This window comes from Lasiodiplodia theobromae (assembly GCF_012971845.1).
Source record: "Lasiodiplodia theobromae strain AM2As chromosome Unknown scaffold_31, whole genome shotgun sequence".
Taxonomy (NCBI): Eukaryota; Fungi; Ascomycota; class Dothideomycetes; order Botryosphaeriales; family Botryosphaeriaceae; genus Lasiodiplodia; species Lasiodiplodia theobromae.
Window position 1 is genome coordinate 285,160 of NW_023336510.1, and position 21,130 is coordinate 306,289.

The 21,130-nt window shown below is 54.8% G+C and overlaps 8 protein-coding genes across 8 annotated transcripts; 3 read left to right on the forward strand and 5 right to left on the reverse strand.

The window, feature by feature from the left end:
* Positions 1-2,329: 2,329 nt before the first annotated feature.
* On the reverse strand, positions 2,330-5,226 carry LTHEOB_9349 (uncharacterized protein; the record flags this gene model as incomplete). The annotated part of the gene is made up of 2 exons (XM_035518927.1): positions 2,330-4,437; positions 4,686-5,226. The coding sequence occupies 2 exons, from the start codon at positions 5,224-5,226 to the stop codon at positions 2,330-2,332; spliced, it is 2,649 nt and encodes an 882-aa protein (XP_035368954.1).
* Positions 5,227-5,953: 727 nt separating this feature from the next.
* Positions 5,954-8,086, reverse strand: LTHEOB_9350 (Nulp1-pending protein; the record flags this gene model as incomplete). The annotated part of the gene is made up of 1 exon (XM_035518929.1): positions 5,954-8,086. One exon carries the CDS (start codon positions 8,084-8,086, stop codon positions 5,954-5,956), a length of 2,133 nt encoding a protein of 710 aa, XP_035368955.1.
* Positions 8,087-8,404: 318 nt separating this feature from the next.
* On the forward strand, positions 8,405-10,339 carry LTHEOB_9351 (Pyruvate dehydrogenase phosphatase; the record flags this gene model as incomplete). Its single annotated transcript, XM_035518930.1, has 3 exons — positions 8,405-9,099; positions 9,155-10,177; positions 10,231-10,339. The coding sequence occupies 3 exons, from the start codon at positions 8,405-8,407 to the stop codon at positions 10,337-10,339; spliced, it is 1,827 nt and encodes a 608-aa protein (XP_035368956.1).
* Positions 10,340-10,737: 398 nt separating this feature from the next.
* Positions 10,738-11,398, reverse strand: LTHEOB_9352 (Dash complex subunit dad2; the record flags this gene model as incomplete). Its single annotated transcript, XM_035518931.1, has 3 exons — positions 10,738-10,926; positions 11,001-11,291; positions 11,345-11,398. 3 exons carry the CDS (start codon positions 11,396-11,398, stop codon positions 10,738-10,740), a joined length of 534 nt encoding a protein of 177 aa, XP_035368957.1.
* Positions 11,399-11,772: 374 nt separating this feature from the next.
* On the forward strand, positions 11,773-12,788 carry LTHEOB_9353 (Mitochondrial NADH-ubiquinone oxidoreductase; the record flags this gene model as incomplete). Its single annotated transcript, XM_035518932.1, has 4 exons — positions 11,773-11,815; positions 11,956-12,160; positions 12,282-12,705; positions 12,762-12,788. The coding sequence occupies 4 exons, from the start codon at positions 11,773-11,775 to the stop codon at positions 12,786-12,788; spliced, it is 699 nt and encodes a 232-aa protein (XP_035368958.1).
* Positions 12,789-14,447: 1,659 nt separating this feature from the next.
* Positions 14,448-14,867, reverse strand: LTHEOB_9354 (uncharacterized protein; the record flags this gene model as incomplete). The annotated part of the gene is made up of 3 exons (XM_035518933.1): positions 14,448-14,625; positions 14,707-14,730; positions 14,782-14,867. 3 exons carry the CDS (start codon positions 14,865-14,867, stop codon positions 14,448-14,450), a joined length of 288 nt encoding a protein of 95 aa, XP_035368959.1.
* Positions 14,868-16,058: 1,191 nt separating this feature from the next.
* LTHEOB_9355 (uncharacterized protein) lies at positions 16,059-18,017 on the reverse strand (the record flags this gene model as incomplete). Its single annotated transcript, XM_035518934.1, has 8 exons — positions 16,059-16,544; positions 16,625-16,839; positions 16,902-17,122; positions 17,190-17,380; positions 17,439-17,505; positions 17,562-17,620; positions 17,676-17,825; positions 17,883-18,017. 8 exons carry the CDS (start codon positions 18,015-18,017, stop codon positions 16,059-16,061), a joined length of 1,524 nt encoding a protein of 507 aa, XP_035368960.1.
* Positions 18,018-19,269: 1,252 nt separating this feature from the next.
* On the forward strand, positions 19,270-20,712 carry LTHEOB_9356 (Alpha-ketoglutarate-dependent sulfonate dioxygenase; the record flags this gene model as incomplete). The annotated part of the gene is made up of 4 exons (XM_035518935.1): positions 19,270-19,638; positions 19,692-19,834; positions 19,964-20,450; positions 20,590-20,712. The coding sequence occupies 4 exons, from the start codon at positions 19,270-19,272 to the stop codon at positions 20,710-20,712; spliced, it is 1,122 nt and encodes a 373-aa protein (XP_035368961.1).
* Positions 20,713-21,130: the final 418 nt, after the last annotated feature.

Below are 21,130 nucleotides of genomic sequence, written 5' to 3' on the forward strand. Positions count from 1 at the left end.
CCTCACACACACGAGGTGTCACCTCGGCGAAGTTTCCGACGATCCATGACGGCACTGATCATCAATCCTGAGAATATGCTCCACGGTATGGTGTTCCTCCAGATTGCTTCATGGCCGGCCTTCAGGGCCCACGAAATCCCCATTCCAACGAGAATCGCGAGAACAACTGCTTCCATCTGATAAGGCCAGTGCCGATGTCGGTTGTACCACCAAGCAGCCGCCAGGGCGTAGGTGATGTAAGCGGTAACTTCCACAAAGGTAGTTGGTCTCCAGAAACATTCATCCGTTCCGCCGAAAGTCATCCAAACTTGCGAGCAGAAGGGTAATGGGTTAAATATCCAGAAGGTGCTGATAATGGAAGCTGTGATAATCATGACCGATGCGGCGAAGAAGTGTTCGCACACGGAAACCCATGTTGGTGACAATCTTGAGTGACTGGTGACACGGATACACTGAGGGTCCCTGTTGGCGTAAGCGGAAATGAAAAAAGCGGTCAAGGCGGGTTTGTTTGGCTCACAGTTCCATTCCTCCTGTTTTTACGGCCTTGTATAGCGTCATGTTCGCTAGTTAAGAAGAAATAATAGTCGAGAGGGCAAAATCGTTGGGCAAAGGAATTTGAGACAATTTCAGACACGAACGAGAACTGATCCTATCGAACGCTAACTATATACTAATATTCTAGGAGTGCGGCGAGGTTGATGCGGCGCAGCAAGCTATGCTGTGCCGCAAAGCTGCCCCAAAAGAAGGCACTGATAGACGAAGATTTGATTGGGCCCATACTGATCATTTACATTTTCGGCCTTTCTGATCACAGGCGACAATAATTCAGTTGGCGCGCGCTAAACGGGCCAATCACAAAGAAATTTGACATGCCGAAGTATGAATACTGTAATGGAGACCTCGTATCCTAGAGAGAAGGTAAGAAAAGCTTCATTTATACCACGAAAGCTGAGACCCTGGGACATGCAATGGATTTCACCAAGATTTACGGCGCATCAATGGCTCTGTGGGCATGTGAATACACCGTCAACATGATTCATTTGGCGACGGTGGCGGGCTTTAGAATGTGCGGCGCAGAAACCTTCCGAGTCAGCATGCGGCGCAGCAGGTTGGTGATGACCCCATATTTAGACCCCGCAGCTGTGCCGCAAAATGTGATTGAATTCCTACCCAGCCCGAGATAGAAAGTCTTTTTTTTCAGCCACCCGGTAATTTTGCATACCACATTAGTGCAAGCTATAACCTAACTCGCGCAAGGGTTCTTTGCAGATCGCTTGTCGGTGATATCAGGTGTGCAGCACCCGGCGGGTCGGCCACAATCCGATTCGCTTGTCAATACCCAACTCGTGATAAGTGGGGTCTCTTCATCACAAGACACGAGAGTAGCTCATAGGTAGGTAGCGGCTAATTTGGCTGCTTCTTTTCTCTTCTCACCCAAACAATCTCCTTACAATCACCAGTCGTGAGATTCGCTGCCAGACATCTCAGAGCCCATTATAACCAGCTGCTTCAGCATTAGGGGGTGGAAATATAAGGCCAAAGTAGGCTTTGGAGAAGTGGGAAAAAGGAAAACCTCTTGAATTGAGAGTGCTGATTCACAAAACAGTCCTCTGTGACCACTTATGCAGAATCGAGAATTGGACAAAAACCTCCATCCCCCAAATAAATCAGGTGTCGTATCCTACAGAAATGACTGTAAAAGTCGCTTTGTCACTTCATCATCGTTGTTATCAAGTGAATTTCTTGATAATGACTGACCTCGACAAGTGTTGCTATTTCACTTCAATCTTGGAGGATGTATAGAGACGACAGCCATAATACTTCTAATTAGTAGACGTAGAATTAGAAGGGAACGGGAACAAAGAGTCGCACAGGAGGTTGTCTCGCTTGCGCGTTCTGTAGAAGATCAAGTTAAATGTCAGCACACAATTTTATACACGTTCTTTACTGCGTTGACCAACAATCTCAGGTGATTGCCCTGTTCAAATTCATGGAAAGAGCTCCAGGTAGTGACTGGATCAATTGTTTCCACCACAAAATGCAATCTCATTGACCTGATCCGAGAACGAAATTATAAGGTGAAGAAAAGGGTACCCGATAGCAAAAGATATCGCAAACAGTGGAATAATGGTGAGAAAAAGTCTACAAGTGAGGAAAGCGTTCGGCATAACATGTCGTAACAGGCGTGAAGGAGAAAGAGGAAAGAATGAAGAGAATTCGAATAACCCCTCCAATGCGACCATCCCGCCAGCTCAAAATGCCACAGCAACAACAATATACCACCCCCTAATCAAACGCCCCCAATCCATCGCAGCGCATCTCACTCGACTCAACTAAACCTACTCGTACTCCTCTCCTTCTCATTTGCCACCTTCACCAATTTCTCCGCCGCACCCGCCTTATTTTCAAAAATCCTCCTTAGGTCCTCCACGCTCTTCTTCTTCAAGTCCAGTTTCCGCGGGTTATCCCTCGGGATCGGCGGCGGCTCGAAGGTCGGGATGCGCTTGAGCAAACCCGACGACATGGCGCGCGGCTTCGTGGTCGGTTCCGTTGCCATGGTTGCCGCGCGCTGTAGGTTGTTGTTGGGGGGTGGAGCCTGCGCCGCCGAGGCCAGGAACATTGGACGGGCGAGCGAGTTGATTGTCGGCCCCCGCGAGCGCGACCCGTTGCGTTCGTACTCAGAGCCGACGTTTTCTGCGGATAGCGAGGAGGTGGAGGTGCGACGGGTCAGATCGGAGGCGGTGAGGGGGGACACTGGAGAGAATTCGGCTCTGCGGAACTCAGCGTCTTTGGGAGAGAGGGAGGGTCGACGACCAAAAGTGCCATGAGCGGGCGGGCTTGTGAGATTAGGTGACTGAATGGCGGAAGGGTTACTTGAGCCGCTTGAGCCCGGTCTGGAGTAGATGGGTTTGCGATGGACGGCACCAGCGGCCGCGGCCGCGCCGATCATCTCGGCGAGACCAGGTGGTGCGCGAGTTTGTCTTGATGAAGGCTGGGTGTCATGGGGTTGCTGTGGGAATTGAGTGGCAGAAACAGTGCGCTCCGGAGAAGAAACGGCACTCTCTGCGCTAGCAATCTGCTCGGCAGTCAGGGCTTTACGCTTTGGAACTACGATGTGAGGAAGGCTAGAACCAGGAAGTCGCATACTGGACTTATCCCCTTTCTTCTCGTCCACGCTACGCCCTGAACTGCGAGAAGGGCCAAAACCATCCGTCGTTGCGGCGTACGTCAGAGGTGACTGTGTTGTGCCCGAGCTTCCCCCCATTTCATCAGCAAGAATGGTGGAATACCGCGGGGGCACCTGCACGGATGGTGCTGGTTTGCGTCTTACAGATGAATCGTCACTACCAGTGGGGCTCAAAGGTGTGTCTCTGGAACTAGATACCGACGGGCGTGGGGGCAATGCCGGGGCCGCCGACTCTTCTGTGTTGTCCTGCAGGATGATGCCCGAAAACTGCTTTTCCGAATCGGCGAATCCGGCGTCTTCTTCTGATGGGGACTCAATACCAAAGTCCTCCGACCTTGGGCGTGGCCTACGTGAGGACTCGAGGGGATCCTCGTACTCCTTCGGGTCCTCCGGTGGCTGTAGATCGCGGAGGAAAGCAGCGCTATCAACGCCGCACTCCTCCCTAAGACCATCCTCCCACGTTTCCACAGCCTCGGTCATAATCCGACGGACAACGCTCGACATTTTGGCATCCTCGATCTGATCAGGTCCGCAAACAAGCGTTGGCGCAAAGCAAACTGCCAGATTCTCGGCCGACATCTTGTTGGAAGTCCGATGGTCTGCCACGGTGCTCAGGAGGGGAAGCAGATGACGAACCAAGATCTCGCGCGATATGGCTGGGATCGCCGACCATTCCGACTTCGGTGAGATCAGCTCCACTAAAGCCTTACGCGACGGCGGCTCATCTGGATCTCCAAAGAGGCTCCGCAGCTCACGGTATGCCGACTGGGGGAAAATGGGTTGACGTAATTCGGCATACCAGGTCTTGATCAAACCAGCAGCCAGGAATACTCCATAGCAATCCCTGGAATCAACCTCGTTCACAATGGCCTTTGTCGTGTCCGAGTCGTCATGAGGTGGCAGAGGTAGCATAACGCCATTCTCCTTCCACAATATGTACTTCTGGCCGCGGTCGTACGCTTCCTTTAGGATCTCCTTCAGCCGAGAATGCGGGGGGATTCTGAAAATGCCTTCAGTCTCAATGTTGGGGTCTATCAGCAGGAATGACGTGGTTTCGCGCAAGATGCGCGGAAGTCTTGTATCGCCATTGGCATTCTTGGGCAAAGGATTCTTGACTGAGAAGGCGCGGCGACCGCTGGCAAAGGGTGCGTGGATGTCCTGCGACAGTCGACGATCGTGGAGGTATGCGGAAGGTGGTATCAACAAAGTCTCTACCGGGAGGTGTACTGCGAGCTGGGTCAAGGTGGAGACTGCGGCTCTCGTGTCAGCGTGCTCTCTAGATAAGCCACGGCGCCACCATGTGCGCGGGTAGGCTAGAGCGCGGGTAAGCCAGGCACCGCTGAGCTCAGCAAATATCTGCGCGTAATACGCGCGAGATATTCCGGTCAACCTCTTCGTACGAGTACCGAGCTGCGGTTCATTTTGCCCAGACTTATGCGCCAAGCCTACTCCTAACTGCCTGGTCCACGCGCACTTTCCGGATATGGGGCGCACTCACCGTGGACGATCTTCCTCCTGAACTTGGGGCTGACGATAGTCGAGAACATCTCCACCAAGATTCTAACCCAGCTTCTCTCGTGTACAATGTACAGCTTTTGCAGGCGCTTGCGCATGGCGCGGCTCAGGACATGGTATGCCTGAATGAACCAGCCCCAGCCGGGGCGGTTCTTCCGGCCACCAGCTGCGCGCTCGGCATCGCCGCCTGCGAAGAAGATGACCTCGTATTCGGTGCCGCTGAGCAGCTCCTCTTCTCCGGGCAGGCGGGCCAGGACGTAGGGGAGCAGGCTGTCGAAGTCGGCCTCGTCGACATCGGGCAGAGCGGCAGCGTTCAAAATGTAGATAGGGAGGCCGGAGTCGGAGGGGACGGGAGTGCGGTAGAGGATGCTAGCGGCGACTCTGGCCAGATCGTGATCGTAGTCGGCGGAGGTGCGGGGCGGAGGGACGGCGCTGAGGGAGGTGCTGCGCAGGCGGCCCGCGCGTTGGGCGATTTGGGCGCGCATCCCCTTCCCAGACCAGGTTAGCCGGCGACGTATATCCATAGAAGACGTGTGGTGGTGTTGGTGGTGACCGCGGGCGTGCGGATGTAGCGACTTCATACACCTTCTTTTTTGCCCGTACGACACAGGTGCGGGTGGGGCGTCACAAAGGGAGGGATGGATGTGAAAGAAGGAGCGAGGCACGCTGGGGCTATATTGGGGAATTGACAAGACTTACTGCGGAAGTGACTCCTCTGTAGGGCGACAAGAGGCTGGCTGGCCCTACACTATCCCTGTTGGCCTGCGAAGAATGTGCCGTCTGGAAGGACTCGTAATGCGGGCGACCCTGAGTACAATGCTTGCGTAAGGCAGGAGGGAGAGCAGCGCCTCACAGGGCTGAGCCAGCGGTTTTGTCGGATTTGCAGGCTCGGATCTATGCGTACGAGGTCAGTCGGACGAGTTCATGCTGTCGTGCCCCGCAGGTTGTCGACGTCAGGCGTGGGAACGGAGATGCGTTGCGGCTGGGATGCGGTGGTCAAGCGGCGGCCAGCACGGAAGGTCTCCCGGCCGACGCGTACCCGCGCTGCTCAGGGTCTGAACTGGGCCAGCTTAGCGCCGCCTACGTGTCCGCCGCGTCAAAGCATGCATGCTATCTTGATTAATCTGTCTGCCTATTTTCTTGTTTTTTTTTTTAAGCTCTGCGAATCTCCCGACTCGCCTAGCGGAGTCCTATCGGCACGCTCACGCGCTCCTGTACACAGTGCCTGATCGACCTCCGTGCAGTGACTATCTACGCCGCAGGATCCGCACCCCTGGCATCGTGGCTATTACCTCCACCGCCCTCTGCGCCCTCTGTCGACGCTGCCCGACTTTCCCCCGTCTCCGGAAGCTCCTCTAATTCGCCCATCATTTCCATTTGGTTCTGCAGTTGCTCATAGCGCTGCGTACGCTCCCAGAACTCCTGGAAAGGAATCCCTTGCTCCACCATCCGCCTGACTACCTCCTCGTCGCGCACCTCTGGATCCAGTGGTGGAGCCTCGTCCAGCTGCTCTGTTCCTCGTTGCTCTCCCTGGTCGCCTTCTCGTGCTTGAAACCACGGCATCAGGCTCTGGAAGAAGGCCCGCAGATTGCTGTACTCCTCCCGCATCTCTTCCACCGTTTGACTTTCTCGTTGTCGGCTTGTCCTGCTTGGCGTGGGGTCATATGACGCCACGTTGTCGTTGGGAGGCAGCGGGTCTGATGTAGACTTTACTTGAGAAGACAGAGATCGCGGCACTGCCCCAATAAGTGCTGGGTTGTCGGTAAGTATAGTGTGGCGGGCTATGTCTCGGGTGATGGCGTCGTCTGCAGGGTCTGCTGTTCCAGAAGCCTGCACCGCCGAAGCCACCTCAACCAGCAAGTTTTTGGCTTCTGGTGTGTTCCAGATATCCTTGGCGCGAATGACGTACAGCTCAGTCATCAGGTGCTCGTGAGGGGTGCGCGGCTGCTTGCCCCATACTCCCGGTGGGATGTCGTTGACCTCAAGCTCTTGGAACAGACGAGCCGCCACCCAAGGGTATTTGCCGATTGCCGTGTAAAGTTTCTGCTGCCCTTTGCTGCGCTCATTTGCTTGAACTTGTACTAGGCCTAGCGTCATCTGGATGTTTGGAAGGTCTGCCCATCTCTTCTTGAAGAAGTCGTTCTGGGCTAGGCTGATGAAGTCTTGCTGCTGCCGGCCGCGGACGGCAAATTGGTCGATGACAAGACGAACGCAGTACGGATCATTCTCAGGGTCCAGGCTGAGAAGTAGCTTTGCCCATTCATATACCGTCCTCCAAGTCGCACGCATGCCCAGGTTAGCAATGTAGCGCCACGCCGCCAACCAAAATTCTCTGTTCTCCGGTCTCCGGAAATCCAACCTAGCCTTTCCTTGAGAGAGGTTGTTTGAAAACGTCGAGTGAATGGACCGCCCGAATGAGAACAGAGCACGCTCAAGGAGGTCGCCAGATGTTGCGTGGTCTCGCTCTTGCTTTGCGATTTCTGATACTTGAAGGAGGGTTGAGATGTGGTATGGGTTGAACTGGAGCAACTGCACCAGCCGGTTGGGATCCATAGACGCCACGCAGCTCTCGAATTGCCTTTGTACGTCCTGGTATGCCGTGCTGTGTATGAACCTGTATTCCACAGTCCCGTCGGCGCGTTTCTCTACAATCTCCATGCCTAGACCTCCACTTGTTGCCCTGGGCCACTCTTCCTTTCCTTGAATGAATATGTTCCGGCGCAGACCCAGTGAGGCGAGACCTTGGCCGCCTGGCATGTTACGCGCAGCAACAGCCTGCGCCAAACCAAGCTGCTGCGCGCCGCGGCCGCGTCTACCTCTACCAGCAGGCTCATCATCCGCCCTGTTCTCCAAAGCAGCCCTTCCGAAAAGCTTGCGCATTTCATTTTGTGCATGCAGACCTTGAGTGTCGACCGCTAACAGCTTGTACAACTCTTGTGCCGCAGCATCGGCCGCGGTTTCCTCAGCCGACTTTCCTGGATCTCCGGATTTAGAGACTTTGAGGGACTGGAGCGCAAGATCGATTTCGTCGAGCCCAGAGGATGCAGATTGTTCTTTTGTCGGCGTATCGATAGCTTGCTTCGCAGCCTTGGCCTTCTTCTTCTTCTTTTTATTTCGCTTTGCGGTGGATGCCTTTGGTTTCGGTGCCTCTTCCTCGCTCTCCTCAGGCGCCTCGGACGTCTCTCGGGGCTCTTCTTTTTCGTCATCGTCGTCGTCTCCATCATCATCGCCACCTAACATGGCGAACATGCTGGCCTTCGCAGGGCGGGCGGCTGGCTGCTCCTCTTCCGATTCGTCGTCTTCGTCATTTTCGGCAGCCAATAGCTCAAGCTGCTTCTTCTCCTCGAGCTCGCGCTGGAGCTTGCGTAATGCGCGCGCAGACATGGCGGTGAGGAAATTCGGTGGTGTGGATGCAGCTGCAGGTTCAGAGTCAGAAGAATGGCAAACGCCGCAAGTGCTTGTGCGCGAGGGATGATGACGTGGGGCAGCTCTGCAGAGAACACAGCGGGGGGCCGCCAACAAAACGGGCCGAGCGACACAGCAGTCGAGCGATCGGCAAGGCATGCGGGAGCCTCAACACCAGGTCAGCGCTCCCTCGTTTACCTCCGACACGCCGCACCTCCCCTTCTCCGACACCGCCGCTATCGCCTGCTCTCCGCTCCACCCGCCGACTCAGGCCTTCGTCGGGCGCGGTTTTCCCAAATGCGTCGTGCCGCCCTCCAGACGTGCCGCGCCGTGCGCCGCCCGGGCCTTCGCAGAGGTGTCCGCACCCCGGGCTTCGTCAGCTCGCGTGCTTACAACAACCACCGCCAGCGGTCCGGCCACCAAATCCTCCAATCCTCGATGCAATTCCGCGGCCTCGGCTACGCCCTCGTGTCGACCGCAGTCGCTACTGGCGCCTGGCTCGCCTATCGCGGTGACGGCGATCCCCTACACGGTGGCTCACCTGTCGCCTCGGTGTCCGTTCCCGGACAGCAGACCAGAGGTCTGAGTGCGTCAAGCGTCTACACCAACGCCGCAAGCACCCACGGCCCAACCTCCGACAAGGCTCCTGACGGAGGCAACAAGGTCCTGGTCATCCACGAGGGTCAGGTCTTCACCGGCACCTTGCCGGCCGACGCGCCTTTGTCCAAAGAGACGGACGACTACGGCCGCAAGGTCGTCGAGATGCTGACGCCGGAACAAGCAACGCAGAAGCTGAGGAGGAATGAGGAGTCCTGGCTGGTTGGCCGGGGCAAAGGAGTGGTTCGCTACGACGTCGTGCAGATCCCCAGCAACGATCCCATCGAGGATGATCATGCCGAGAAGATCATTGAAGTGCCCCAAAGCGTTGCTTCGACCGACGATGGCTCCTCCAACAGCGATTGGATGTTCTGGGGTGTTTTCGACGGCCACAGGTATGACAAGGCTGTGGAGTGACCAGGGATGACATTGGTTAATTCGACCTTCTAGTGGCTGGATCACCTCGGCGAAACTGCGCAACTCGCTCATCTCTTTCGTTGCTCGTGAGCTTAACGCTACGTACAAGTCGGCCCTGGCGGATCCCTCTGTGAAGCTTCCCACTGCGGAATCGATCGATAAAGCGATCAAGACTGGTTTCCTGCGCCTGGACCACGAGATTGTCCACGAGTCCGTGCAGAAGGTCATGAAGGCGCAATCGAAGCGGGTAGCTGCCGAGTTGCTTGCTCCCGCCCTAGCGGGCTCGTGTGGTCTGCTTTCTTTCTACGACAGCAACTCGAAACTCCTGAGGGTAGCGTGTACCGGAGATTCTCGTGCTGTCCTCGGGCGGAGAGGCTCGAACGGCAAGTGGACAGCCACTCCCTTGTCCGTGGACCAGACTGGCGGTACCGAGGAAGAAGCAGCCCGCCTACGGAGGGAGCACCCTGGTGAGCCCGATGTGACCAGAAACGGTCGCATCTTGGGTGGCCTTGAGCCCTCGAGGGCATTCGGTGACGCGGTTTACAAGTGGAGCATCGAGACTCAGAGGAAGATCAAGGAATTCTACTTCGGGCGGTCCTCCCCCGCGTTGCTCAAGACCCCGCCGTATGTCACGGCTGAGCCCGTCGTCACTACGACCAAAGTCCAGCCTGAAAAGGGAGACTTTGTGGTGATGGCTACGGACGGTCTGTGGGAGATGCTGACCAACGAGGAAGTTGTCGGCCTTGTCGGCCAGTGGCTGGAATCCCAGGCTGAGGGTAAGAACGGCCAAAGCAACACGAACGCGTGGCTCAAGAGCTGGTTCAGCCAGCAGAAGGGCCTACCGATCGAGAAGGACGGTCTTCAACAGGACATGAGTGGCCAGCGGGCCCCTATCAGGCAGAGACAGTGGGGCGTGACGGGCTCTGAGACCGAGAGGTTTATCGTTGAAGATAAGAACGCCGCGACGCATCTTGTGCGCAACGCTCTTGGTGGAAAGAACCAGGATCAGCTTTGTGCGTTGCTGACGCTGCCAAGTCCCTTCTCCCGCCGCTACAGGTAAGCTCCGCTCAGATACATATTCCAGAGGAGCCCAGTACTGATTTATGTAGGGATGACCTCACGGTCGAAGTCATCTTCTTCGGCGAAGGCGAGAACACGGGAACCGTGACGCTGAACAAGGAGGCTAGCGCATCAGGAGATGTGAAGGCCAAGCTCTAAATTCTACCATGCTCCAAATGGAGCAACACTACCACAGATGAGGATACCCAGTGTTGCTCTGCACAGCATTTGATTTTTCGCCCTGGCTCAGATGATTAGCTGCTCAGTAAAAAGCCTGGTAAACGGTCTGGCGCAATCTTGGTTGGGATAGGTTGGCTTCTGCTGTACGGCATGTATCCTTTTCCGGCAAATGGCTTTGTCACGAAAGAAGTCGGTATGCTGGTGTACCATTGCTACGTCTCAAACACGAAGACGTTCTCTATAGACAACAGAGCAGATATATGAAGGCTTCGAGTCATTACATCTATTTCAAATCCACTAGCCACGTCTGGTGTTGTGGTCAATGTTAATGCGTGATAAGCTGTCTATTCCTGAATGCTCTTTCATGATTGGCCACATCACATGGTTCCGATACCGGGCGTCCACGTTTCCCCTATCCTCTTCACCTCATTGATGAAGCGCCGACTCGTGATCTGAGTAGAGCCGACAGACTGCTCTGCATTGGCAGTCAGAGGAGAGTGCTGGTCGGGATCGTAAAAGGGGTTTCTCAGCAGCCCTATGTAAGCAGATTGCAGGGCTTTGAAAGCCTATTTGGACATCAACAATACCGATCTCTCTATGATATGACGAGAGTAGGGGCTTGAAATGGAAAGTCACTTACAGGCTTCATGTCGGCATCTCTCAAGCCGATGGCGGAGGTGCTCTTCGCGTCGGTTGCGGTGGCTGGGCGGCCCTCCATGTCGACAACGATGACGAACTTGACGCCGGTGTTGGTCATCCAGCCGTACATAGCGAGGCGCTCGTCGACAGCCTGCAGCAGGCCAAAGTCCTGGTCGGCCGTCTTGTGCGGCATGCGAGCCTCGAAGATGTCGAGCGAAGAGGAGAGCAGGAAGGAGAACTCCAAGGGGGCGCGAGCATCTGGCGGGAAGAGCGAGACATGGAGCGGGTTGTTCTGGGGCTTGCATGAGCTCTGGAGGCAGTTTCTTTGAGTTTACGGCTACCTACGTTCTTGCCTATGATGCCGATGCACGCTATAGAGGGCACGCGGGTGGCTGCCATGGTTGCAACGGCAGGAGAGGTTCGCGGGTTCACATGCGCTCAGACGGGATTAGTATTAGTGGTGAGGCCCGTCGTGTGCATTTGAACTGGAGATGCGCGACAGGTTGCCTCACGGGGCGGCGGGCAGGTGTAGTCATCAGGGACATCGTTGGGCGAGCCGGGGTTCGGTATTATCGCGGGGCAAGGGCGCCGCCAAATCAGAGCGCAGACTATGGCGCTCCCGTAAGACTGCGCGCGCCAAGCACAAGCGAGAGAGCGTGAACGTCAACGACATCGACCTGCCGCGAGCGCGACCCCATCCGCCACCCGCTCGCACCGCGTCCACCTCTCCACTCCGCCCTTTCCTTTCGTCGTCCCGGATACCCATCTTCGCCATGCTGTCGACGACCAGGTCCGCCGCCTCAATGGCGCTGCGCGGTACGCCAATCTTGCACCCACGCCCGCCTGCCCATCCACCAGCGCTTTAGCTCTACCCCGGCTCGCCCGCATCTCCGCCCGCCACCTTCGATCAGTCAATCCCCAGAACACGAGTGCTAACGCCTGCGCCGCCTGAACAGCCAAGCCCTCCACTGCCATCACCCCCTTCCGCGCCGTCTCTGCCGCATGGATTTCGAACTCGTCGAAGAGCAATGCCACCACGATGCAGAAGCCCGCCCTCATCTCCGACGGCCCCGGCGCCCCGCCACCCATGAAGAAGGGCATGCCCACCAATGTGCCGTTGGCTAGCCAGGAGGGAAAGAAGGGTGTTGTCCAATACGCGCTGTACGTCTCGCCCCGGAGGAAAGGAGCATGGGAGGGAGGGTGTCGGCAGCAATCCATGCCGTCAATTGAGGAGAATGCGCATCCATCGAGCCCACGGCTGACATGACATGATGTTCCACAGTACCACGCTGGACCAGATCGCCAACTGGGCGCGCCAGGGCTCGCTGTGGCCCATGACCTTCGGTCTGGCATGCTGCGCCGTCGAGATGATGCACCTGTCGACGCCCCGCTACGACCAGGATCGTCTCGGTATCATTTTCCGTGCCTCGCCCCGTCAGTCCGACGTCATGATTGTCGCCGGCACCCTCACCAACAAGATGGCGCCCGCCCTGCGCCAGGTCTACGATCAGATGCCCGACCCTCGCTGGGTCGTCTCCATGGGCAGCTGCGCCAACGGCGGTGGCTACTACCACTACAGCTACAGCGTCACCCGCGGCTGCGACCGCATCGTGCCCGTCGATATCTACGTCCCCGGCTGCCCGCCCACCTCTGAGGCGCTGATGTACGGTATCTTCCAGCTGCAGAAGAAGATGAGGCACACCAAGGTATGTTATTTCGCCCTCGGGTGGTTATCTTCGGTTTTCACTAACCATGGTGTCAGATCACCCGCATGTGGTACAGGAAGTAAAAATGTGGCAACGGTCAGTGGGTTGACGGATAGGCAAGCGGTATGGCATGGATACACAACAGCGCAGATTTTTGGAAGGCGTAGTAGATCTCTTGACTTATTTTTTTCTTGCGCAAAAGGCTGCGTACTTGGGCCCGCATATGCATGTACAAATTGGGACTGACTGTGTATGATACACCAGAAGAAGGCTTTTCCTTTGTCGTCCCATTCGCTTCTACTGCTGCTCTCTTTCTCTCCCGAAGAATAAACAGTTCATGCCCAAAGTATATTAACGTGACTTGCCATTCTTACAAGTGGGTTATTGCAGCCGATGGCTAGCGCGGATTCATTTTTCGCTCGTGCCATGAGTAGTTGAAGCTGTCATCTAGAGGTGAACGTATAATTATAAATCCCACATTTACATCCGGATGGTAGCTTCAACTACCCATAAAATTTCTTTTTCGTTTTCTTTCTTTTTAAAAAAAAAAGAAAAACTAAGGCATACTTACACTATGTTCCAAGGCCTTGCTATTCTTCGCGCTCGCCATCGGCTGTAGTACCTGTCTGTATAAAGCAAAGGATCATACAGAATGTGGAAGTAACGCGTGAGTACAAATGGTCAGTTTGCTTAGAGTTACAGTCAGTTGAAGCATGCATCTGGCTGTATACTGGTAGTAGTCTTGCAGCGATGTTCAAAATACCACAACAACATATATGATTGAATTCTGTATGAAATCGACCCCTTCAAAGCCACCATCTTCATCCCTCCCGAAGATATAAGCCAATAAGAGCAATGCACCATCATACGACTAGCATAACCATTGCCAAGAGTCAATCCAAACACTCCAACGATTCCCGAGGGGGAAAAAAAGAAAAGAAAAAGAGTGGCCTCAGTTCTCAGCAGCACCCCTACGTCCATACCTTCGTCTTCGGCCTGGATAAGTCACTGATTAAGGGACAGGAGGCGGTTCTGCTTTCTAATAGAGAACATTCATCATCGGCCATATGGTCTTCTCCCTCATCCCCCATCTTCTTGTAAAAAAAAACACAAGCATGAAAAAAAAAACCAAGAAGAAGAGGAAGAAGGGAAAGATGATGAAAGAGCGAGAGACTACTTCTTTGACCTCAGCGCCCGGAGCCTTTTCTTTTCCGCTGACACGGCCGCCCTTGGCGACGCGGCTCGACGGTTGAAGTTAAGGCGCTTGTCTTCGGGTATGGTTTGCATCACTGGTCATTGTTACGACTTTTACTTCCGTGGGTTTGATCTGAGTTGCTGGTCCGGTGCTCGGGCTATCGATGGAAGAAACTTCTTTGGCAGGAGATGGGCCACAAAATGTGAAAACAGCCTGTGAAAAACAACCTGTCAAGTAAACCATCCAGGTGCTCTCGCAAGTCAAGAGAGGAATCCATACCGGAAAATATAGAAACAGGACTGAATAAAGCCATACGTCGAGAGTTGCCAATCAACTGAGCGCTTTAAGACGGTAGCCGCAATCACCGGCGATCGTCTGGTTTTTCTCCATCCAGATATGGCTGGCTAGAAGAGTCTTTGCTCGCGTACCCTCTCGTGATACTAAAAGTGCGACCTGGCTCGCGCTTTTGGATTTTTTTCTGGATCTGACTCTTGGGAGTGGTGCTCGTTGGCGTCATTTTTGGTATACAGGAACCCCTTCAGTTCATTTAGCGGCGCACTTGCGGCAGATTCGCCTGGCAGTTGTTCTGTGGCTGATGATTAACAAAGACTTCGGTCAAGAGTTTCTTGATCTTCTTGAATTTCTTGAATTTCTTGAATTTCTTGAATTTCTTGAATTTCTTGAATTTCTTGACTTTCTTGACTTTCTTGACTTCCTTGAGTTTCCTGTAGTGTGATGTGTCTTCTCGTGCAAACTGCTCCACTGCTGCTGTATCGCGGTATCGCAAACCGAACGACATTCCTTACCAATCCCGGGCCATCTCGACGCGTCTGTATAGCCATGGTCAACCTGCGTCCGACGTCACCGTGGAGCGGCTGTACATCATGGCGACGGCAGCCGATAAGAGTGAGTGTTGGAGTTGGTAAGAGATGTCGTGGTTACTGATGCCGGTAGAGAGCAGATGCATTTTTAGGAGTCGAAGAGAGAGGCAGTAGGCTTTTATGCAAATATTTTTCTAAGGGTCTGGTACAGTACCGCACCAGAGCCCAGACATTGCGTTCCTCCTCTCTCTGATTTGTTGGTGCTGGGTGGCTCAGGGTTCTCTGCTCGTCATCGTTCCAAACTCTCCTGGGTGAGTCATCGATATTCCCTACAAGTCAGATTCGAGATAGGGATACAGGAAGTTCTATGATGCAAGCCGGGTATCACAGGATAAGGACAAGGGATGCGCCACTTCTCAACCAAGTAAGCTGCGCAGCTGTATGGTAGGGACACTGCGGCAAATTTGCTTCCAAGCACTGAACAACAAATTGCTCCAACAAAGCCACCTGAGTTCATGATTTGTCTCCTTTGTCTGGTGGTTATTCCTGCAGCCACGGTTGCTTCTCCTTTGTCGAGGTTGCTAGTTGTATTTCGACAAAGGCATTGTATCCTGACGTGTACTGACACTGAGCCATATAAAAACAGAGGGACTTCTTTCCCGTTTTTCACAGCAACGAACTCGAATCTTCAGACCTGAGGACTTCAAGCTTTGCAAACCCTTACGACAACGAGTTTTTACAGCGCTTTTGCAATCTCAACACACCGCTACTTCCGCCTAGCAGCCATGTACGAGAAGCCGCCGACCACCTGGAAGTGCCATAAGTGTGGTAAGGACGACTCTGAGGAAAATGAGAAGTGCCCAGGTTGCCCCATCGAGGATGAGAAGCCAATCACCTGGGTTTGTTGCCAGTGCGGCAAGACTAACTCTGGCGATGATGAGGAGTGCGCTACCTCTGGCTGCGGACATTGCCCAGGTATGGAGGGCTGCTGTGAGTGGGACTGGTAGGAGATTGAGACAGGCCTGTGCTGACACTGCGTCGGCATAGAAGGTACGGCATAGAAGGTAAGTGGATCTCGTGCAAATGAAGTCGAGTGAAAGATAGTTCGAGCATACTCTAGAGAGCATATATTATCGGGTATTCCTTAGAAAAAGAATTGAGAAAATGGATTTATCCACCAACTTGAGGGTTCATGATTCAAAGTGAAGACACCATTGGTTCGTGCAAATCACCCTTGCTTCTACCAGAAAGACTTTGATTTTGATGTGTGGTGAATTTGCTGATGTGACCATATCATGAACTTTTAGCATGTCGTAATCTTGTTTGTTTCCCTTTTTTTAGTGCCCTGCCTTCCTCGCCTCGGTCCCCTCCTCCACCGCAACCTCCACCACGACACCCTCCTCGCCCTTCTTCCCCGCACCAACCCCATCCTCCTCATCTCTCTCACTACTACTCCCCCCCTCGAAGCCCTCCTCTTCAACCAAGCTCGCATTCCTCCCAACATGCCACCTCAGCACAAGAATAAGCAAACCGCTGACGACAGCGAAAGCAGTGGCGAGCGGGAAGCCGAGCGGGTAGCGGGGGCTGTCGCTCGTGCGCCAGGCGCGCAGCGGGATGGTGGCGTGGCCGACGTAGACGAGGGTGACGGCGACGCCGACGGCGACGCTGCGGGCCTCGGGCTCGCGGCGCAGGATCTCGGCCAGCCAGGCCACCAGCGAGTAGCCCCAGGCGGCCGTCGTGAAGGTCAGGAAGTAGAAGGTCAGGATCGTCGGCGTCGAGGCGGGCCAGGCGGAGAGGATGGCGCAGGAGAGGGTTTGGATGGCCTGTGAGGGGGGAAGAAAAAAAGTGATGTGAGTATGTGGTGATGGTTGATTATGTAGGGGGGAGAGGAGTTTGGACGTACGACGGCGAAGATAGAGACTTGCCAGCGCCAGCCTTTCCAGTCGCTGATGGCGTTGAGTCCGATTGAGCTGACGACGGAAAGCCCGTAGCCACCGAGTGGGATGAGATTGACTTTGTAAGTGCTGAAGAGCGGCGTGCCGTCGGCGTGTGTTAGGCCCTTGAGGTAAAGGAGGAAGTATGAGTTTGCGCGCTGACTCCACGCGTAGGGGAGATATGCTGTATTGTATGATTAGCCAAACGGCAATTTCTTTGCGTTGGATGGCCTTTCATATACATACCAAGGATGAAAATCCAGCAGACGGGATTGGTGACCATCTTGCGAAGCTTGATTGCCAGCGTTTTACGATTGATCATCTTGGCCGTCTCCGTGCCGTGATCAGCCATGCGCGCCCGGGAGAGCTCGCGTTCCTCGGGCGTAAGCCACAGGGCGCGGGTAATGGCGGGGGAATCTGGTATGGTGAAGAGACCAAGGAAACCCCAGAACATGGTGATGCAGCCTCTATGCGAATATGTCAGCTTAGTTGAGTGCCAATGGGAATTTTTGGTGATCTGAACGTGGAACTTACGACACAATAAAGAGCCACTGCCATCCCTCAAGCCCATTGACGCCATTCAGATTCTTGTACAAGGCTGCTTGAAGGATACCGAGGAACATGTTGCCAACCACGCCGCTGACGCCAAAAATGGCGAGACGAGTCGCAAGCTCTTTTGGCGTATACCAGTTGAAAATCAGAGCGACGAGACCAGGCCATGATGTCTAAAGTCATTGATGTCAGCTTTGCGGGAACTGATGCCTGGTGCTATCGGGTACCAACCGACTCAAATATACCAAGGAAGAATCGAATGGCGTAAACTGTTTGCGCGTTTTTTGACCTGTAAGTCCTACGGTCCCAAGTCACTCTCTGTTTTGTGAAGGACTGCAATGCAAACAAACTTACACCAAGGTGAGAGCTCCCCAGATTATCTCGCAGACAGGCAGGAAGATGGAGGGCCGCCACTGCAAAAGTGTAAGTGAATACGCAACCACGGCACCGGCTTGAGGAGTGACAAACCATTGTCTGTATGACTTGGGCAGGCACGATGCCGAGAGCATAGCCAATAGAGAAGTATGTAGTGAACTCAACAAGCTCATTACCATTCAGGCTGAGAGCCTCCTTCATTCCGGAGACGTAAGCCTGGGTCGTCGCTGATTGGTCCATATCCTATTCCATCATGGTCAGAATGCACCATCCGCTGTAACACCTTCCAGATCTGCTGACCTTGGTCAATCCTGCGACGAATGCCCATGCCAGCAGACATACGTCTATCTTGAGCAGCAATCGACGCCCAGGATCCGCGAAAGGCTTGGCGAGCGCACTCAACCATCCTGAACTCTGGTTCTTCGTAGTCGACATTATGACGGTGGTGTCCCTCCGTCAAATGCACATCTGGATGGAAGTGAAGTGGTTGGTGGTGTTTGAAAAATAGATTTCTTCATTGTTGATATGGCAGATGTCAAAGATGCCTGCTGCATGCTGCAAAGCTGCCTTACGAATCTGACCCCAATCTTGCGTGCTCGGTAAAAGTCTTGGTAGTCGCAGTAGCCCTCAGAGTAGGTAAGCAGTCAGACCCGACAGTTGGGTCTGCTCAGGCTTGAGTCAATGACAACAGAGAAGTGGTTTTCCCGCGCGATGGGTGAGACACTGCTCGCTACACGCGTCCATACATCGGCACAAGCCCAAAGAGGCAGAAATTTGGAGCCATCCTATCGGCGATTGAATATTGTCGTCGGCTAATGGTGGTTCCTTAGTCATGATCTTGCATACGAGCCGCAATACGGAGCAGGCCGTGCAGGTGAGCCTGGACCGGTACCGAGAGCAGCCACAGAGCCACCCTCCCGGAGCAACTTCCAGCGGCGGATAGCAGACTGGACCCTCACCGGGCCGGACCGCGCGAGACAGAATGCAGAGTTTTATCGGAGAGAATTCATGCAAGTGAGAGGAAGCGGCAAATCAGGACCTGCATAATTAAGGACTCCAGACCAGTCTGATCACCTGTGCAGACCCCCACCCATTTGCGCCACTACATTAATGAAAACGTTGCCACTTAGGCAAGAGATACTACCTTGCTATCGCGTCGCGGATCCAATATGGCGCGGAACAGATCCGTCGGAAAGGCCTTCCTCGTTCACCACTTCGCCGGCATCCCCGAATTAAAGCTAAAACATGCAGGATTCCTCCCAAGTGGGGTGACTCTGAGGGAGCATTTTTGCGGGTCCCCATGCGATGGACAAATATCAGCTCCATATTGCGAATAGCCTTGGCGAGCAACACCAAACCCGCCCCGCAAAAGAAGCATCGCGAAGCCATTCCCAAAACACACAGGATCAGCGCTCGCACACACCCAACCAAGTAAAGTGCCTAGACGCGTTGAGTAAAGCGCGCGGGAGCTAAGGACAGCGCGTGGGCAGGGTTGCCAGTTGACGATGGCACAAATGGACAGTGACGCCTTCATCAGCCTCCGCCATTTGTTCGTTGCTCCCCTTGTTTCCCGCCACACGCGTCCGTGAAGAAAAAAAAAAGTAAACAAGAATTGGCATCTCCGCCTCATCTTATTTCATCGCTTCATTCAACCGCGTGTACCCGGGATCGACACAATACCGCCAACATGGTCACCACAACCGAGGCAACCAATCCATCATCCGCGTCGTCCCAATCCGGAGGGCCTCTCTACCCGCACTACCTGCCCGTCCGGCCCGAGGGCTTCACGCCCACGCTCGACGTGCCGCCCTTCGAGGCTGCAGAGCCCGGCCTTCGCGCCGACCCGGCGAAGCCCGACCTCTTGGGCGGTGGCGCGAAGGGCGGTGCGTCGAGTGTGCTGACGAACATCACGCCGCGCATAGGCACTGAGATCCGGGGCGTGCAGCTGAGCGCCCTCTCCAAGGCCGGGCTGGACCAGGTGGCGCTGCTGGCGGCCGAGAGGGGCGTCCTTGTGTTTGTAAGGAAAATGCAATTCATTGATGATTTTGATAGACTTGTATGAATGGCATTTTTGACGTGTGTGTATGTTCGTTCGCTCTTTTCGAGTAGAGAGACCAGGACTTCGCGGACATCGGCTTCGACAGGCAGCGCGAGATCGCAGAGCACTATGGCCCGTTGCACAAGCACCCCACCATGGGCTATCCCGAGGGCACTGGGCCCGAGTTCCACGTCGTTTACGCCGATGAGAAAGTGTGAGTAGAGCAAGCAGCAGCAGCAGCTTCGCGCCATAGTCACCATCTCCCGAAATTGCTTCCAAGCTCCAGAAGTTGAACGGCAAAAAAGAAAAAAGCAACTCACTGACACCTCCTCCCCGTAACCAGAGGCAACCTCCGCACCCTCCTCGGCCCCCGCACGACCTACGACCTCTGGCACATCGACCAGACCTTCACGCCCAACGTCCCCTCAACAACCCTCTTCTTCAACCTCGAGACGCCCGCGTCCGGCAGCGGCGGCGACACGGCCTTCACCTCGCTGACATCCGCCTACGCCGCCCTCTCGCCGACCTACCGCCGCACCCTGCACTCGCTCCGGCTGCTGCACACCAGCGCCTCGGTCGGCGAGGTGGCGCGCGTCGGCCAAGAGCGTGCCCTGCGCGAGGCCGTCAAGGCCGAGCACCCGCTCGTCATCCGCCATCCCGTCACGGGCCAGCCCGCGCTGTTCGTCAACCCGACGATCGCGCGCGAGGTGGTGGGCTGCCTGCCCGAGGAGAGCGCGCACGTGTTGCGGTTCTTGCACGAGCACATTCGGAGTTTGGACTTTTCGTGTCGGGTGAGGTGGGAGAAGGGGACGGTGGTGGTTTGGGATCAGGTGAGTGACTTTCGTTTGTTGTTATACGCCGTTGGCACCGTCTTGAATGTTGATATAAAGGGCAACAACCTTCGCCCCTTTTGCTTGTGTTTTGTGGTCGACCGTGCTGATTGATGTGTGTGTGTGTGCCTTGGTTTAGAGGAGCGCGGCGCATACGGCGATTCCAGATTTCGAGGTGGGCGAGAGGAGGCACATGGTTAGGCTGCTGCCTTACGGGAGCATCCCGCAGGCGTATGCGCCGGAGAACGGTGGTGAGAAATGAAAGAATACGCCGTGATTATAGATATGATATAGGATTGTTCTGACCACAGAGTGAGCTGGGGGCGGAAAGGGGTCCGGTGCGCAGACGGTTCGCTTGTTGGGCTGTTTGTCGTCGTCTGGAGCGCACACAAGTGTCAGTGCAGAAAGCTTGAAAATTGTAGATTCTGTTGTCTGAACGCCATTCATCTCAAACAGTCCGTGGTGGTTTAGAAGAAGTGTGAAATATGAAAACCTGTGATAAGCGGGGGTTTCCGGAAGTTGCAAAGACGTGTCGGAGCCTTGACTTTGCGTTCCTTCTGTGAAGTCTCCTCTCTAGAAGTTGAAGTGATTGTTGATGTCACAAAAGCTAGCCTTCAAGTCGTAAAGCACGGTGTGAGAGCTCTGAGTACTGCGAAGGCGTCTCGTCGATGAATCGACTT